General features: G+C 36.1%; 1 protein-coding gene across 1 annotated transcript in view; it reads left to right on the top strand.

Annotated features, from left to right (window-relative positions):
• USH2A (usherin) overlaps nt 1–20,248 on the top strand; it is a 387,004-nt gene that overhangs the window by 139,348 nt on the left and 227,408 nt on the right. Inside the window, exons 23-30 of the mRNA XM_065058452.1 lie at nt 2,272–2,398; nt 2,800–2,901; nt 4,406–4,594; nt 5,102–5,232; nt 11,840–12,113; nt 15,163–15,366; nt 15,491–15,571; nt 17,824–18,009. Coding sequence (XP_064914524.1) covers nt 2,272–2,398; nt 2,800–2,901; nt 4,406–4,594; nt 5,102–5,232; nt 11,840–12,113; nt 15,163–15,366; nt 15,491–15,571; nt 17,824–18,009 — 1,294 coding nt within the window. The remainder of the gene's footprint in view (nt 1–2,271; nt 2,399–2,799; nt 2,902–4,405; nt 4,595–5,101; nt 5,233–11,839; nt 12,114–15,162; nt 15,367–15,490; nt 15,572–17,823; nt 18,010–20,248) is intronic.

Here is a 20,248-nt window from a genome sequence, read left to right as displayed (position 1 = left end):
TATTTGTATGTGATCACAGAGTTGCTCTGGATAAAGTTTCACATAGAGGCCTCCAAGGCAGTGTGTGCTGAACCCTGAACACTACCTTCTTTTTTAGTCTTTTTTTATTTCCCCATTGAAATGAAGCACAGGTTAGCACATATGGTTGTGTGGTCCCAGATTGAATTGGTTACAAATAAATGTGGTTTCTGGTGTATAAAACTGTTAATGCACTAGACTGTTGCCAAACATAATATGAAGAACCACTTATTCAGGCACCTGATCTTTAGAATGCAGCATCGTTTGTAACAATTTTAACGCTAACTAAGTACACTTTGATGAGACAGCATTTAATAAAATGCTCATTAATTTCATCATTAGCAAGGGTATGCTAAGAAGTAAGCCAGTTTCTTATGTCACGCCCAATTAGCATCCCATGCTAGTAATCCCATTAGTATTGTTGAATTCACTAATGGAAAAACTAATGGGCATGCTACCAGGGCACATTAATTGGGCATGACACCAGTTCTGGTTTTAATTATTAAACTACGATAATGAAATGTGTGTTTGTAAAATATTAAAATGTTGAAATAGGAGGGAAGACAATAAAAAATAGTATATGAAAAAGTGCACATTAGTATGTAAGGATATATAGCTTTGTATTGTCACCATGGGACAGAGTACTGCTGTACAAACAGCCTCAGTACCCAGATGCTGGCTGAATGGAGTAGGAAACATGCCGTAAATATTAATGGGCAAATATTTTTTCTGTTGTCATGTACATATCCTATATATTTCATGCATAGGATACACAGTGACAGTCCCCAACTCAAAATGTATATTGTGTTTTTAAATCTATTTACTGACAGGCAATTTCTAATAGATGCACATCTCTAAAGGCAGAATACAAATTTTTAACAAGACTTTTTTGGTATTAATCACAATAGGTGGTTGTTTTTATCAACAGGTTTTCTTCATATGCATAAGTATAAAGTCCTTGAGCCAGAAAGAGTACTAGAAGATCTGGAAAAAGAAAATTCAGAACTGTCTTGTTTGCAACTGCAAAGTAACAAGCTAGTTCCCCAAATTATAAGGAAGTTTTTATTTTTCTTTTATATATTTTTTTGAAACTGATTTTTTTGAAGCCTATCTTATGCCATAAAGTAACTGCAGAGGTCATGATTCTTTAATATTATGTAGTCTCTATGCAAAAAAATGGTCTTACTGTTCAGTAGTTGCTTGCTACATAGGACAATTGTATTTTGTGAATTACATAGAGTAACTTTACTTTCCCACATTGTTCAGGTATGGTAGAAGATCCTGAGTCAGTATTACAGGAATTATTGGGAAAACTATTTGAATAGAAATCTCAGCAAAATTCTTGAAATACATTAATTTTATTTTTATTGCATCATTACATTAATTTATGGGGTATTTTGTTTGGATGTTTACAGTCTTGATCTTTGTTTTGGCAACAACATCTGTCATATCCCTCTTACTCAGCAAGTCAGGAAAGATTTCTCTGCGTTTTGCCATGAATGTCTCTTAATTCACCCACTTATAATTATATTTGTTTTTTTTGTTTTAATAAAACCAAATAAAAATTCTAGTTAAAATGAAAAACATCTTTACAAGCATTCCTTGTACAAGTAAAAAAATCCTTATTAACTACCTCCTATATTTGTTCCCCTGAATTTCTTGGCATGACCTTTTCCTTCATAAATGTATTATACTCTTTCACCTAAAAATTCAAGTCTTTTTGATACCCAGTTAGTAAAGACAGAACACGTGCCTTCATATTGTCCTACAAGTACATCTCTTTTTTGGATCCCTTCTTGTACACAAGCACTGCAGTCAATAATCCTGCTAAGCAGTTGCTTTCTGTAGATGGCATGTTGAGTCATGGCCATCAAACTTCACAATCACAGCAATTAATGAACTAGTTAAATAGAGACTTTATTAAAAAAATAAATAAAAAATAAGAAATCTGAGCTACACCACCCACCACCCTCAGTAATTTGTGTCTCATCCTTGTCTTTATCAGGGAAATGACACAGGGGTTTCTATTTTTAATAGAAACTGAACTAGATTCTTGGTCCCTCATTTATTATTTGAGAAGGTCAATTTAGTGGTGGAATCAGTCCTAAACGTAATTCAGTATTCCAAAAGAAGTAGAGGACTTTTGTCTTTATTTTTAGATGTTATATATTGCAGAGTGGTATAGAGAGTAAGGTGTAAGTTTATATTCTGCTTTGAAAATATTTTAAATCAGATTCTTCTGTTAATAAAAAGGGATCTGCAGTAGCAGTCACTCCAACTAATGATGGTGGCAAAGAGTACAATGATAACACTTGGCACCAAATAATTGCTACAAGAATTCAAGCACTGGGAAATATCACAGTGGATGGGCAGTACACAGGTAATCATTCAGTTCCATTTTGCTTTATTATTTTAGTATTTCTCAGGGTGTTGTTCACTTGCATATTTTTCCACTGCTTGTCTTCATCCATACAGCAAAAAATTCACTCAATTTTCTGACAAAATCACTAGTGTTTTGTTTGTGCATCCGAGGTGTCTGTCCACTGCAAATCTTTGGTAATTTAATACTATGTATGAGGAGTTTGTATTTTTGTGCTTGTGACTTTTATTGTGTTAACATTCTTTTGTAAAATGGAGTTGTAAATATTTCCAGGATATGTATGGGCAAATGGTAGGATATTATGTTACATTAGCCTCTTTTCTCAAATGTAAATATTCTGTTATTGAGTTGAAAATCTGTTGAAAGCATTAAACGCAAGAATAATGACTTATTTTGTTCAGGTTCTTCCTTAGCAACTAGTGGCAGTACCATTATTGGAGAGAACACCGGAGTTTTTGTTGGTGGCCTTCCACAGGGTTATACTATTGTGAGAGAGGATGTAGGTGAGTATGACTGTGGTCTATGTAATCTGACGAATCCAATACAGTGCCACTGAGTTAACTGCCTTTGCAGTACTGTGGGGAGTATTGACGTTGTGTCAGAAACATAAGGACAGTAGTTAATTTGCATAATTATTTACACAATTGTTTTACTAAAAAAAAAGTCTGGACAGTTTCTTGAATTTTATATTTCGGGATAGACTAAAATATCTATGTAGTTGATTTCATCAGCCGTAAAGCCATGTATGTGGTCTGTGTATATTTTAATGAATTTTATAGACAGAACTGATATGCATGTGAAAGTTATGGGTCTGTTTTACATTCTAGATTCCAAAATTCTGTTCCAAAATACACATACATATTAGTATTACTAGCTTAAGCACAGGGTAATACATTCCACCTGGATGCAGGGATGCAACATGCTGGCCTGTTTTGGTGTGAGTTTGAATCCTGCAGGGGTTGTTGCATTGAACTCAGTGATATACGAATATATCTGTATTCTACAGCTGTATTTATGTGGAGCTGGATTGTAGCTGACTTCCAGAAGAATCAATAAACATATGTTTTCATATATAAACTTAGTATATATGCCAAGTGTATATTCTACCAGCAGATAACAGAGAGGTGACTGCATACAAAACCATTATATAATCAGCTGTTCTCAGTGGATTCGTATGCAGGCTTTTGTGTTTGTTGTTGTTTTGTTTGTTTATTTGTTTTTTTTTCATATTTACCTGAAAGCCAAACTGTTTTATTCAGTTTGTATTCCCACCACTGATAAAGATCTGAAATTTAGTTGATGGCTTGATGGGATGTACACTAGCGCACAACTCCCTCTTTTTCTTCCTTATGTCACTATACTAAAACCAGAAATACGTTCATGTGTTTTTCTGAAACTGTGGTTTATAAAGTAATCAAGGATGCCCACTTCTGAAATCTTAGCTAAATAATAAAAATGAGATTGACTATAAATAGCATTCAAGAGAAGGCCATCTCTAAAACTTGCTTTATATTTTTGCCACAGCAAGGGAAGAGTTAGCAGCCATAAACAACTATTTCTTATCCAAACAACGAAATAAAAACTTCCTGATGAAGCTTCTAAAAATGTATTCATATGACTTAGCTCTTGCAGTGTTGTCTGTTTCTATTCAGCAATTTCATACCTTTCTTCATAATCATTGTTTTGTTTAAGGAGGGTAAATCCGAAAACTTCCCTTGGAATCTTCATGGAGTAGATTTGTGCTGTTGATTTGAAAATACTTGTATGCAAAATCTCAAAATGTTTAATATTTTCCAGCTACATAGCAGTAGCTGCTGTCTTTAGTGACTATACCCATTCGGAAATCTGGATTTAGCTTGGAGATCAGCTTTATGAAGTTGATTGTTGGCTGATTATCAGTGCACACACGGACATAAAAGATATGATGAGCATGTAGAAAACACAGAAATTAATCCCAGTGTTTAGTTGCAGGTGATTGACTTAAAAAAGTTATTTTTCTTTTTGCAGGGATGAAGATGATAGTCCAGAAAGGATTTGTGGGGTGTCTCAGTGACATATTTTTGAAAAAAGTGCATACTCCCTATGAGAACTGGGAATCTCTGAACTGGCAGGATGCTGAAGAGCACAACAATGTCTATCATATTTGGGAAGGATGCCCACTTGTCTTCTCTGAAGGTGCACATTTTCTTGGCAAAGGTAATTTTCTGTAAAATTTGCACTAACCCAGCATGATCTTGAGATATAAAAAGTGATAACATCAAAAGTACTGCAATATTCTGCTTTTCAAATTAGTTATCTAGGATTATTTTTTAATGGTTTAAAATTTGGTTTCTGGGTTTACGGGAGGCTGCCATATGGAAGAAGAATTGCACTCACAGAGGGGTAGTGCTGCTGTAGCTGCATGCAGATTTGATATGCATGTAAAAGGTGAAGTTTCACATTTGAAGAGACACAGATTCCTGTAATGTACCAGAAGATGACAGGAAGCAAAATTTAGGACATTGCACCATTTTGGTTTGTTGCAGTACATTATGGATAACTGTTCTTTACAAAGCCCAGTGATAAAATTGTAACCTTTGATTCTGAAACCTTTGGGTTCTTCAAGTCAAAGTAGAAAGCAGTGCCTAGGCTTTTGCTTTGGTTTCTTGAACCTCTTTATTTATGTGTTTGATTAATGTATGCACGTATTTACTTTCTTTCAAGGATTCCTGGAGCTACACTCGGGTGTTTTCAGTGGTGGCCTGGAATTTGAGATCTCATTCAAATTTAGAACAGATCAACTGAATGGATTGCTTTTGTTTGTTTACAATGAAGATGGCCCAGATTATCTTGCAGTGAGTTCAGAAATACAAATAACTATATTCAGATATAACATGTGATTTTTGTCTTCTATGATATGTCCAATGTTTAAAGAAATTTCAAATAATAGTTAATTTAGTGGTTTACTTTTTAAAAATGCTGTGCACAGCAAAGTGTAAGGGGAGCAAAAAGACTCCAACAAATGTGCAGAATAAGTTAGTTGTGTAATTTTTATCATAAATAAGAAAGATATCAATATCAGAAAAGAAGAATTATTCTCTTTGCTGAATTAAAAGCAATTAGAAAAAAGAATAAGACATGTATTAAAAGCTTTTAGTTCATTCCTGGGAAAGTATAAAGTTGCCCCATTTCCCAGTTCTCATATTAGAACAAAATCAAATCAATTGTAAATCAAGAAGTTAATGATAGAAATTGTTTGGTTTCCTAATAAAGCTTTCTCTTTAAGGTATATGTAGTTTTCAATAATCAATAGGATTTCTTAATTTTGATTCGAAACAGTGATTGTCATATACACAGAAATTAGTGGTCCAGCTTAATCCCATCTCATCTCTATCACTGTTTTCCCAACGCTGTAGAGGAAGCTGCACAAATCCTGTATTAAGCACACTTGCGAAACAGGCATATAAACTTCCTTGTTTGTGTCTCTGAAATAAGACTCGTAAAGCTCAGGAGTACTCGTGCTTCAATCTTTTCCAGTATTTTGTTTAAGGGTGAATGTGTTTGTTGCAGCTTTTCAAATTTATTTAGTTACATGGCTCTGGATTTTCGTATTTTTCTTCCCCCAAGAGTTTTGAACATAATTAGACAGTGTTTACCACTACTTAATGGGTCAACTATAGTTACTACTTACACCAACTAGTAGATATTAGATTGAAAATAGTATCTCTTTTCAGTTGATCCAAGAAAAAATTATTGACATTCAGACTTTTTTGAGGGTATTGTTACTTTTTATAACCTAATCTGCCCTTCATTTTTATTGAATTTCATATATTTTTTTATTATTATGTAGCTGTTTTGCTAATGTCTGTCATGTCACAGCCTGTTTTATTTCATGACATTATAGCTAATGTGCCTTTTCTTTTAAACTTCTGACCTAGAACATATAAATATATTTTTTCTATTTCTCAGGTCAACTATAATTTACTCTGTATTTACTTTTTATGTTACTGACTTTTCCAGCAGATCATTTTTTCCTGGATTTTTGATTCTGCTAGACCTGATTGCTTCATCTTTTCAAGCAGCTTTCGTTAAAAATTATAATGAATTGCAATAACAAGTCTTGATAATTGTGTTATTACTATAGTTTTGCCATCAAGTAATGACCAAGATCATGAGCTAATAGCATAAGATCCTGTACATTGAAAAGAAACTGAGAAGACTTATATCTCTGTAATTCACAGTACAGGGGCACTATTTACATGAACAATATTCATGGGGTAAAACATGGGTAAAACATGGGGTTTGTTTATTTCTGGAGATTCTTGTGGTATGTGATCCTTTTTTTTTTTTCCTTTCTATTGCTTTGTGAAAGACTAACAGAAATATGACAAAACAGTTTATGACTGTAAAGGAAAAAGGGGACTTAATAGATTGAAAGTACAGCCAAAAGCACAAAGTAGGTACACACAATACTTTCCATCTCTACTCATACTTCTGGATTTTTGGCTTTTTTTTTTCATTATTATTTACTTTTTTTAGCACTGAAAACTGTGTTTAAATAATTTTCTTATAATTTATCCTAACCCAAGTAGATTTTTTTTTAAATCTTACTTTTCTCCTGACCTCAACATCTCCTTAGCCTTTAGGTGAGGAATTTTAGAGAGGATGAGTATACACATGCTTTTCCAACCCTTGCAGCTTTCTGTTCTGCACATACATAATGATGACAGAAGGTTTTTCCATACACTTGAGCTCACAAAAAAAGGTTAATAGAAAGTGAAAATGAGGTGTGTAGCATGTTGCGCATGAGCTGCGATGTCTTTGTTAGGAGCTTTGGTCAGCAGACACTTGCATTGCAAAGCAGATTAGAAGCTTTACCACTTATCCTGAGTGCCAGTGTAAGATGGTATTCCCTGACCCTCCCCTTTGCATAGGTCACAGCTCTCTTATTAGCTTTATGGTTTTGGAATAACTGAACCAGACACATGGCCAGCCTGCTATCAAACAGCCAAAGACTCTGTCTTGTCTTCCACCCAAGACAAAATAATGTGCTAGGAAGGTGCTCTGTGTAAAGGTCACTTCTTCTATGACTTCCATGCCCTGAAAATTAACTCAAGCTAGAGAGGTCAGTCTGATTCTTTTTTAATCCAGGCACAATAATTATGAGCAAACTGTGACCAGAAAAACGAGTACGAATCACTGGCTCTCATTCTGTCATGTGTTTCCTCATGAGATTGTGATTGAAAGAACGTATTTGTGACTGGTGGTAGAGATTGCGTTACTGATCTTGATGCTGACCACTTCAACAGCAGTGAAAGCCTAAGCACTGCCAATTTAATGTGCGATGGTGGCATCAGCTCCCAAGACATTGTAACTGATGAACCTGATGTCAAATTCAGGAGATCACAGAATCACAGAATGGTTGGGGTTGGGAGGGACCTCTGGAGATCATCTAGTCAACCCACCTGCTAAAGCAGGTTCACCCAGATCAGATTGCCCAGGAACGTGTCCAGGTGGGCCTTGAATGTCTCCAGAGAAGGAGACTCCACAGTCTATCTGGCCAGCCTGTTCCAGGGCTCTGGCACCCTCAAAGTAAACAAGTTTCTCCTCATATTCAGATGGAACCTCCTGTGCTTCAGTCTGTGTCTGTTGACATTGTTTGGCACCACTGAAAAGAGTCTGGTCCCATACTTGAGACATCCACTCTTGAGATATTTATAAGCATTGATGAGATCCCCTTTCTGCCTTCTCTTCTCCAGGCTGAACAGACCCAGCTTTCTCAGTCTCTCTTCATAACAAAGGTGCTCTATGCCCCTCATAATCTTCGTAGCCCGCTGCTGGAGTCCCTTCAGTAATTCCTTATTCTTCTTAAACTGGGGAGCCCAGAACTGGACGCAGTACTCCACTTCTTGAGCTTACATATGAGGATGTTGTGATTTTCCTCTGCAAAGGATCAAAGTAAGAAAGAAGTCCTGTAGGAAATTTTTCAAAATTATTGCACTTAAGTAGCTACATGAAGAAAAATAACTAATGTCCAAGATGAAAATGTTATCTATGATGGAGCTAAGGAGGGGTGTGAAATAAATGTTTTGGGGACTCAAAATCTTCTAAGTAGCAAAGAAGTGACTGGTACTCATATGGGACTTATGAAGGTGATATTCCTATTACTCACCAGTGATTTCTCCATCTGGGGTGAGGAATAGGTTCCTTTTCCCTTTCCATTAAAAACTGACTGATTCTGAGGAGGCTGTTGAGGTGTCTGTGTTTGGGCATCTGCTGTCAGCTGGTACCAGTACAGAACATCTTTTTAAACTTTCTGATTTTGAACTGGAAAGACAAGATCAACGTTGGTACCATGTACTGTTTCTTTCAAAGGTCTCACAAACTGAATGTCATTGCCAAGTTCTTTTAAGTCTCTTGCTTGTCTCTGCTGATAACCCTGAATCTCAGGATGACTTCCCAGTTCAAAGTAGCTGAAGCCATAATCAGTCTCATAGCTCAACATTCATTGAGACTTTTGGATGGAAAGTTCAACATAGTGTCATTCAGCCTCCAGTGCAGCTGAACTCCTATCTGAGTGTTTTTTCTTGGAGCTATGGCTGGATATTAGTTTCATCTTCAAAATCATATGTTTATAAGAAGATTGAGAGAGGTAGGGACTAGTCCCTGAAGAGAAGGAAAATACAGAAGTACAAAATAATTTTGGTCGAAGGGATCTTTTGGACTTATTTATTCCAAATCTCTGCTAAAAGCAGGACCAACTTAAGTTTGATAAGGTTTCTCCAGGCATTTTGTGTTTCAGTATTCTGTGTCTCTCTATGGATGAACAGTCCACAGCTTCTCAAATTCCACAACCTGTTCCAATCTTTGACCATCCTCATTACAGAAAAAAAAAAAAAAAAAAAATTCTCATATCTATCTAACTGTGATTCCTTTTGTTACAATTTGTCTTTTGCCTCTTATCCTTTCAGTATGCACCTCTGAGAAGAGTCTGGGTTTGTCTTCTGTGTCCTCCCATAAGGTAGTTGAACAGTTAAGTTATTTTCCTGAACAAACCCTGTTTTCTCAACCTCAATTCATACATTAGGTACTCAGTCTCTGACTGACTTGGTGCCCCTCCACTGAATTCACTCCAGTGTGTCAATATCTTTCTTATACTGGAATGTCCACAACTGCATACAGTAGTCTGGATGTGGTCTTACACGTGATGAATAGAGGGGAAGAATAATCTCCTTGGACCCACTGTTTACCTTATTTCTAATACAGCCAGTGCATGGCTGGCCTTCATAATTTCAAGGGTACGTTGCTGCCTTGTGTTCAATTTGTAATACATCCTGACCCTCAGTCCTTTTCTTCAAAGCTGCTTTCTATGTCTACACAACCAGTTGCAGCCCCATTCGCTAACAATGACAAACTTGCAGAGAGTCCACTCCATCCTATTGCCCGGATCATTAACAAAATTTTTATTAGAATAGGTCCACGTGTCAGTCTCTGAGCAATGCCACTAGTAACCAGCAGCATGTTGAACTTGCCCATGTGTCTATACAAGCTCTTCTTGCCTCTCATGTTGTCTCCCATATTCAAGCTAAGTTTTGGCTTTCCTAATTCCAACGTTGCGTGCTCAGGTATACCAAAATAAGAATTGTGTGCATAGACAACAATATTAATAAAATTTTTCAGTGATGCTTAATCTTTGTACCTCAAATACTAAAAAAGATGTATACCTTTAACTATCAAGCAGAGAAACTGCTCAAGTTTGGAGCTGTCATATAATGCTCTTATAATAAAGTTAAATTGTCTCAGTCTGTTGAGAGATGGTAACTGACACATCTGGCAGAAGAATAAGATTACATTCATGCATTTTTGGCTTAATGTCATAATATATTTTCCAAGGACAGATTAACAATCAAGAATTTTTTAAAGTAGTCCCAGAATTATATCCAGAGCAAACAATTTATCTCTTGATTTCCTGAATCTATGCTCAGTACCAGAGAGAATGCCAGATCTATGCAGGACTTTACTTTTTTATCGTCATGATGCAGAACAGTTCAAAGTGAATAGTGGTTCCCTATCTCTAGCTGCACTTGGGCATTCTAAATGTCAGTCCAGGTCATCACAAGAAGCAAAAGCATCGTGCTCTTTCTGCTTTAAGACTATGCAAAGATGAGTAAATTGGACAAGGGATGTGCTGAGTAGTGACCCTGTGTCAAACACCATGTCCTCCAGGTTCCAGCTCGGGCAGACTTGCTGCCCTGCTGCTGTAGTCATGCAGCTGGAACACTTCACACCAGCACAGTGTGCTCCATATTAATTCTCATGAGTGAAGAAAAATGGTGACTTGTCCAGTGGACTGCTCATTCAAGCTATGCTCATCAGCATTGACACCATGATCTATCCTTTACTTGTGTTTTAGAGTCCTTAGCTACAAAAGGCTGTGAACTCATGCAAATATGAAAAGTTGTGGTCCCAAAGAAACAAATAAATGCAATCCCTTTGTCTCATGAGCAAGCAGTCAGTGTGCACTTTGGAAAAGGACTTGTATTGCCCGTGACATCTCAAGTACTAGGTCTATCCTTCAACTGTGGTCTCAATTAGGAAAATACAATCCAATTACAAATACTGAAATATTAATGTTATCAGTACATTACAGACATCAGTAAACATGCCATCTTGCTGATACTGGTGATAAGAATTTATATTAAATCCATAGTTTTTGTTTCATTTAATAAGAATTTGGCATGGAACGAGAAATGCCTTTTTGTGAATGTATTCATATTTTTCAGTCGCAAGTTCATCATCTATGTGTTTAGTGCTCTATACCTGCCAATTTACAGTCTCAGCCCGGTTGTGTTCCATTTGGTTAGGATAAACAGTTCTGCAATAAAGCATTTGGAAACTTTTGCAGTGCAAGTTTAGGTAACATATATTTCTATTAAAGAACTGGCACATTAATCTCTAAAAGCACATAGAAAAACAATTATTTTCTTACAAGATTTAGAAGAATAAGGATGAAATACAGAATCAATGTATGCTGGAAAAATTTGAAATTGAGTTCACCAGCCAATTAAAAAGACCTTAATCAGGTCTGACATTTCATTTCCTTATTATCTTGTTATATTCTTCTAAAAAATGAATTGATAGATAAAATACTGTTTTCTCACTCTCAAAAAAAGCAAAACAGCCCTGGTTCATTGTCTTTTCTTTTTACTTAGTTATATTACTGCCAAAGTCAGTTGTCAAAAAATCAGAATATATTTTCCTATAGTCTGAATTAACTGGTATGCTGTATTTATCATGTTTTGTGTAAACAGTATTATTGTAGTTTCTACTATCTTGAAGATAAAAATTTATTGTTCATTGATCTTGTTCAATGACTCCCTTGAATACTTTTTAAAATAACTGTGTTGTTGCTTTGTGTGTGATGTATCTTTCAAAATATTTTCTCTGTTTTAAAATATATAGATTGAACTGAAAAGTGGAATATTAAACATCTTTTTAAAAACTGGCATTATCTTTACACAAGTGGATCTCTGGTTAGGACTATCTTACTGTGATGGAAATTGGAACAAAGTCACCGTGAACAAGGAGGGCTCCATAGTTTCAGCAAGTATGAATGAACTGCGAGAACAGACGCTTGAACCCCGTGTTCAGCAGCTGAAAGTAAACTCACCCATCTACATAGGAGGAATCCCACCTGAGATTCAGAAGTTTTATAAAGAACTGGGGTTAGAACAAGGTAAGGTGACACCAAGGAGAACGTAGGTTATTCAAAAACTGGTGTCATGCACAAGGTGGACATTCTGTTGCTGGTAGTGTAAACACATGAATATGTAACATGAATTTTTCCTCCCACCCGTTTTTGCTTTAACTACCAGTTATCCTTACCCATCCAGCTTTACTTAATTCTGATCCTTTTGTAATGCTTTAAAAATTCTTCCAACCCAGTGATATCTGAAGTAATCTAACTCATAGGAGAGGAACTGGAGAACATCAAATGGTAATCTGAGGTGCCCACCCAGAAGACTTCAAATCTGCACCAGAGAATGCCAGTTCAGATAAACTTGTCTCACTTGGTCAACTTGTGCTGCTCACAGATCTGGAGTGCAAAAACAGTGGAAGACAGTAAACATAGCTTAAATCAATGTAATGAGGCTGAAAGCTGCCACGGGGAAGAATTGTTGAGAGTTTATGGGTCCTTGTTTAGGTGATATTGATTCTGGTCTAGAAAATGAAGGCAGTATAAAACCCTGAATTTGGATTTTGGCTATGTTACCATGATGTTTTCCATGTTTTCAGGAAGAGGGGAGATGGTCATGCTTTTAGCCATGACTGTGACCCTTCAGTTCTGGAACAGATCAAATGTCTAAGGAAAAAAGAGAAGCATCAATTACACCCTGATGCCTATGGCCTCCAAAAAAGGATCTACTGTATGAAATGTCGTCAAAAAGTGTCTATTAAACTAGCTCTCTTTATGGTTTGAGTGGGGTTTTTCATTTCTTATGAAACTATTAATTAGCCATGGTGTATTTTTCAGATCCTGTGGGCAAATAAGTAGCAGTCAGTTAGTAAGTGATTAGTAAGGAATCTAATAAGTGGCTTTGAATATATGAGCTGGCATTGTATGCGTGCATTCAAGTAAGCTCTGCAGAGCTGCATTGAAGCCTCATGATTTCACAGCTATAAAATAGTTTGAATCAAATCCATGCACTAGCATTGACAGCTAGCTGAAAAATATTGTTGTAAGTGTTCTTCCAGCTGTAGGCATCACATATATTATACTCTTCCTCCAGGTTCTGTGTGCATAATACTTATGGCCCAAAAGAAGCTGGTCAGTCGTACCCTGTCAGTGTTGCCTTGTAGCAGATGGTATAGCCTCATGAGTGGATGCATTTGCAACTCCTGCAGCAAAGAGATCTGTGAACAAAGAATTGAGGGCATATTGAGGCACATCAATAAACATTAGTTTTTTCACCATGCCTCCTCAGCATGTGACAAAATAAGATGGTGGCTGTGAATTTATATTCAGAGCGTCTGAAGATAAAAACGTGCTTGTGTGTCCCTAAATTTAGATTTAGATGAGGAAGATTAGGCATTACAGCTTCTAAACATATTTTTATTTAGGACTGTAATGATGTAATGGTATGATAATACAATATGGAGACCTTCTCAGTGTATTAAGTATTTAGAAAAAGTTTTCTCCATTAATGGCTGCTTAGTAATTAGTTTTGAATAAAGGAATATGGTTTTAATCACAGCAAATAAGGGAAAAATATCCTTCTTGCACTCCACCTCCATGTCAGTTCCAACTTTATTCTAAGAACTTTCAGCTAGGGTCTGTGGGCCTTCACATGACCCATCACATGCTCTCCTGAGAGGCCAAGATAGAGAGGAGCTGGCAGGAATGTTTGTGAGAATTTTTACTGTCTTTACTTATTCTGCAACTACCTGAGAGCAACGAGATTATTTGACTGATGACAGTCAGAAATCTTCAAATATTGAGAAATGCAGCTAAAAAGCTACTAAAAATAATGTATTAAAATAGGTTGTACAGTGTGCATCTCATTGCAAGTTAGACAACATCATTTTGTCTAATGATTAAGATGCTCATGCAGGCTGGGGCTACTCTTTCCTTTGCCACAGGCTGCCTGAGAACCTGAGCAGATTACTGTGGAGTACGAGTTGAGCTTCAATGGGGATGTATTCATTCTAAGGAGTAGTTTGGCTAAATTCCTAGCATTGTGGAGAGGGAAGGTCTTTTAGAGGATGATTCAAAATGGGTACTTACCTTTAGTGCCCCTTACTTTTTGCATGGACTATCTATGGATATTAGATTCTCAGAGTAGGTGCAAACATTACTCTGCTCTGCCATCTTGCAATAAAAGTACATAGGATATAAATGTGATGCTTTCACAAAGCTAAAAAAGAGCACTGATCTTTGAGAGGCTGATTTTTAATTTACAAATTTAATTCGTCAATGGATTGGAGTCTTCAGTGTGGTTACTGTTTAGTTTGGGTTTACATTAAAGAGCAACTGCTGTACTTAGATCTGAGAATATTTTTTTATCAGTTTATTAGTTTTGTTTTACATTAAGTCACAGAAATATACAGAAATTTGAACAATTGCATACTGAAATTTTGTAGTGGTGTTTTACTGCAAGTAACTAATTTATCATACTTGTAGTGTTGATAGGAACGTTATACACACTCACAGAAATATATATATATATATATATGTACATATATAAATAAATATATAATGAGGTTACTTATTTTTTTTTCTCATAAATGAACAGTTTGGAGTTATATTTCTAGAGTATGTTTGTAAACAGCATACCAGCTATATCCCCATTAGGATAAACTGATATACCTCTATGATCTCCTGAAGTTAATTATATTTTTAATCTATATATTCTTCTCAGTTAGAGGAAGAGTGTATATTAACAAAATATTGACAAGCAGCAGAAAGCTGATTTTCAAATTCAGAGTCACTTTTACAGTAATAATTTTAAAGAAGTGACAGAACAGCAAACAGTAAGCTGTTTCCTCATGGGATGGAATTGATAACAATGAAAGTCTAGTTCAGTAAAACAGGAATTCAACACTAGAATACCAGGAATTTTTACCAGCTTAGTGTCTTGAAAGGGGGAACAGAATGTCATGTTGGAAGTCAACATATTCACATTACAGTCTTTAATGCTGAAAATACAGAATTGGAAAGAACAAAAGTGATTCTTAATTAATGACTGAAGCTCTTTATGTGATAATAATCCCTTACTGTTTGCTAGGTTTCGGTGGTTGCATGAAGGATGTCAAATTTACACAAGGTGCTGTCGTTAACTTGGCATCTGTGTCCAGCAGTGCTGTCAGAGTCAATCTGGATGGATGCCCATCAACTGACAGTGCTGTTAACTGCAGGGGAAATGACTCCATCCTGATCTACCGAGGAAAAGAGCAGAGTGTTTATGAGAGTGGCCTACAACCATTTACAGGTAACACATTGGTTCCTTAAATGAAATACATTTTTATTTCATTCTGTATTAATGTATTACCATGTTCACCGGTTTTTTTTTTTTTTTTTTTTTCCTTCTCCATCCTTCTCTGTGTTTTTCGAAGAATATCTTTATAGGGTCATTGCCTCAAATGAAGGAGGATCAGTATCTAGTGCATGGACCCGTGTTCGTACAAGAGAATCAGGTAAATATAATTTTAAGTCTTACTTATTCCCATTTTTTGTTAGCTGTTAAGATCAGGCTGGGGAAAATCTCATGACAACAATGTTGAGTAGGCTAAGTTACATAGCGTTTCTGAAGGCGCAAAACTGTTTTATGCTTTGAATAGTTACCAAATTACTGTTGTCAGCTACTATAAAGTGTTCAGGCAAGTATTTTCCACACATAATTCAAAGTCTTTTCCAGATATGGATTAGATTACATAGTTGTGTAAGAGCAAAGAATGTGAAAGGATTGAACTGCATTAACTGAGTAGGAACAGCCCTACATCTAGGTGTGTTCATACATGCACATCTAACCTCACGTTACAGGAGTCCGTTGGAGTAAGTAAATCTATATTTTCCCATGTGTATCTTAGCGATACAAAATCAAGCATAGGGAAAGTAGATACTGGGACAGCAGGCACAAGCTGTGGAAGATAAGAATGCATGTAGTTGTTAGAGAGAAGGTGGTCTTGTGAAAGTTTTTCTTTCCATTACCTGCACATTGGTCCACTGCTCAGGGCTGCTGAATGAGGATTCTTTAAACAAGTATCCCATAGATTGTCTGTGAAAATGTGGTACTGTTTACTATGAAAGCAGCATATGGCTTGTGGAGAAGGTTTCAAAGTAGGAACATAATACCTCCTGAGCCTTAAAGATAATTTTTTTCATATGTTTTCTGAAGAAAATTTAAAAGATCTTTTCTGTTCCATGTTTTTGCAAAGCTTTTGAAGATTTATAGTTGTGCATGATTTATTTCATCAACTTTGTCTCTTCTGTAAATTGAAGCCTAATTACATTTAATTGACACAGAGAATTCTTTTGGTGGAAGTTATTCAATGTATGATCTTAAAGAATGATATGATACCTACATAAGCATCGGACTTGCAGATGCATTCCTATACAACTTACTGTCATTATTTTGCGTACCACCCAGAAGACAGAAAATTCATGCCTATTTTCTTATCAACTGTCTGACAACTATAAGATTTACCATAATTTCATGTTTGCAAGCTGACCACAGCATTGAGCAGCTACACGTTCCCCAGGGCTGGAGAATAATTGCGCTATTTAATTATATTTGAGTTGGTTTTGTTATGTCCCTTATGAGAACACCATCTGCTATACAGTACCTTACCTTGCCCTGTGATACACTTCAGAACTAGTAAGACCAATACATTACTGTAGTAACTGAAGCTTTCCTAGAGTATCACAGTTTACAAGAATCACAACTTCTAGATATTTTTATACTTTCCATTCTGGTGCCCTTCTTAGAAAAACCAGGGCTGCATTCATATTTAATGAAACTAAACAATAAAATTGCAAAAAAAATACAGGTTATTTGATGGTGAGAAAAGCAAATGAGCATCAACAGGGCTAGGGAGTCCACATGCATTTACAGCAAACTTGTCATCCATCATCCTGCCATAGTGTTCCTTGGGCCTTTCTTCTGCATCCCTTGTGCAGTCATCTGTGATGAAGTTGTTACTGGCCAGACCTTTACTTGGTATAGCAATATCTAATAAATAGTTAAAGGTTATGTGAAATAGGATGATTTTTTATTAGCAACTGCATGCATATATGAGCTTGGCTTTCCAATTCTTTTAAACATCTTAATTTTCCTTTTTTTTTTTCCTTTTTGTAATATGGAATTATCAGAATGAACGGAATTTGCAAAAAGGCCTCACAAATATCTGCTTTGCCCTGAGACAGTTGTACGACATCGTGGAAATATGAAAATAAATGGAAGACCTTAGATTTTTTAAAGTACTTTCGTAAATAAGAATGCACATTTTTAGAATTGGTATATAGTTGTGGCATCTTGTGGCCCAGATATCTGAGAGATAAATATCAAACTGTTCTCTGTTGCAATACTGTCTTGCTTCATTCAGTTATATGATTATAATGCCTGAACTTGTTAGCTACCTACAATGCACCTGCTCTCTTTGAGTGATGCTTAAATGTGTTTGATACATCGAATGTTTTTAGAAAATCACAACAAGATAAGAAGGCATGTTATGTAGATGGAGTTTTGATGGTTTTGAAATATAGCTTAAACGGAATAGCTCAAGATGTGCCGTCATATTAAATCAATGCTGAAAAGTTACAACTCTAATAAATTGTATTTATGCTAATGGTTGAGTCTGATTTACTGCAGCCATTAAAAGTGAAGAATAGGGGCAATAGTCTCCTTAGAACTGCCATTTTCTCTATTTTCTATTTTATCCTTCTACAGTTCCACAAAATGTGCCAACTCCCTCAAGAGTTCACAGTATAAATGGTTACAGCATTGAGGTCACCTGGGACAAACCTGCTGGGGTCATAGGTGTAATTGAGAAGTACATTTTGAAAGCGTATGAAGAGGATGGTCCCAATGTACCCATCACTAGTGCTGAGCTTGCTGACACCAGTATGCTCACAGGTAAATGTTGTTAAGAACCATTTTTAGGCACATCTGATAACACGGGATGCTTATACTTCCTTTTGTTGAGCTTTGAAGTATTGTCTTTTGTTGTGTATACACAGCATATATAACGATTGGAAAGGTAGTATTTAGTGTTAGAGTCCACATGCAGAGCAATGAGCGCACTTCAAAGAACAACAGAAATTAAGATACAACTCAAATACTAAAAAGCAGTTTTATTTAAGGTGTTCCTTCTCAACCTATTGATATTTTGGGGGAGAATACTTCTTTTGTTTGCTTGGTTTTGCTTAGTATATGTGATTTTATTTTTTTTTTCCTCCCCTGCTGTTACATTCAGTTCACCTAAATAAATTCCATATGTAGTTCCCATGAGATACTACTTGACCTGAGGTATGAAAGCACTTGATATGCTTGCCTAATATTGATCATATAAACATAACGGATTTCTATGGGAACCAGTATGTATTTATGTTAATCAGATGCTGTGCTTGATACCACTGGGATGTGGAGGTGGCGTATTATGGAATGAAGGAATTTGAGGCCTTGAGTTTATGGAGTCTGGTCACTGTTGAGCTCTGGGTTGTGGACAGGAGCTATGGGAACCATTGTACAGGAGATATTTTCTGGATTCTAGGTCTTTTTACCCATTGGAGGCAGAGCTTTTTAGGAAGAAAACCTGAACTCTTATGTGCCTCATAGAGAACACTTTGGGACCTCTCTCTCTGTCAGGGTAGTGTGGAGCTGGCTTTCTGCTCTCTATTAACGGAAAGCCTTTGCTGGCTGCTTGAAAATTGCCTGGGAAGAGAGCATGTTACAGACAGTCTGAATTGTGCTATATCGTGATTAAAAGTGGCAATAGTACAAAATCTTACTTCCATTGTAAGAAACTGTGACTTGTTTGTATACTCTCTAAAATTAATTTTATCATTCATAATGATTTTAAAAGTCCTAATCACATAATACTCTAAGGTGATGCTTTGGTTTGGCCCAGCTTTGGGCAATGTAACAATGTTAGAATGTGCCTCTAACCCTCAGGCAGTATATTATTGCTGCTTTCTTGAAGCCCAGGTAATACGTGCTTATATGTGTTCTGTTGTTTCTCTGGCATAACATGTGTATATCTGTTCAAAAGCAAACATGCACATGTTTTATTTTCTTCAGTTTGAAATCTCTTGATGATTTGTGAGTAATACGCTCACAATACTAAAACTGCATGGGCTTTTTATATTTACTGTGATTTCTTTCATGAACTTGTTGATGGAATAATCTTTATCTATGCTTGAAAGCAATACAAATTAGGTTAGTAGAAATTAAAGACCATATTAGAAATATGTGGGTTAGGTGCCTTATTCACAGATGATGGTCAGAATAAAAATTGTATTTAAGTTTTGTTGGCATTGTGCCATGATTATGTGTCAGGCTTATGAAAAAGTCAATACCATGCAGCTTTCAGGAGGCAGAAGAATGAGACGTTCCTTTATATTAAATAGAGATATTATAGTAAATAGTTTACTGTTCCTTATTATAGCAGATAGCTGCTGAATACTACAAAATAAAATGACCCTAAGAATTTAGGAGTGGCTGCATTCAACCATGGTCCTCTCTGACAATGTCAGACTGTAGATGCTTAGGAATAAGGTGTAGGAAATGTGCTAAGCATGGAGTGAGTCTTCCTGTTGACACGAATTCAGATGGCAGTTTGTGGAATTCCTATGCTGAAAGTTGCATCTGGACCACAATGCTCAATGAAGTGTCTCTCTTTTTTTTTTTTTTTTTTAAATACTTTTATGCTTTTGGCTTCTATAACTTGCAGTAAGTTTTCCAATTTGGTTGTGTGTGTGTGTGGAAGAAGTACTTCCTCTTGTTATTTATAACTGCTGCCCAATAGTTTAGTTATGTATTTTCCAATTTTGGCATTGTACAAAATATGTAATTTATGTCCTCATGCTGAGGTCAGAGCTGAGGCAAGTGAAAAATGAAATCACTGATCTTGAATTATTTTACCTTCAGCTCATTGATTTCAGTGAAGCCTATACAGATGGAATATTCTATGGACATTGGGAAATGGTTACCTGTAAATGTCAGACTCCCAAGAAAAGGTGTGGCTTCCTCTTCTGAATTACCTTTTCTGGTTAATCAAAAGTTAACATAAGCACAAAGGCCCAGGGGAAGACATGATGTCTTCGCTCACTTTTCCTTTGAGTTTGCTGACAAGGGAAAAGTTGCTTTTTTCCTC

This window comes from Columba livia, chromosome 3 (assembly GCF_036013475.1).
Source record: "Columba livia isolate bColLiv1 breed racing homer chromosome 3, bColLiv1.pat.W.v2, whole genome shotgun sequence".
Lineage (NCBI taxonomy): Eukaryota > Metazoa > Chordata > Aves > Columbiformes > Columbidae > Columba > Columba livia.
This window is presented reverse-complemented; position numbering and strand designations above follow the sequence as displayed.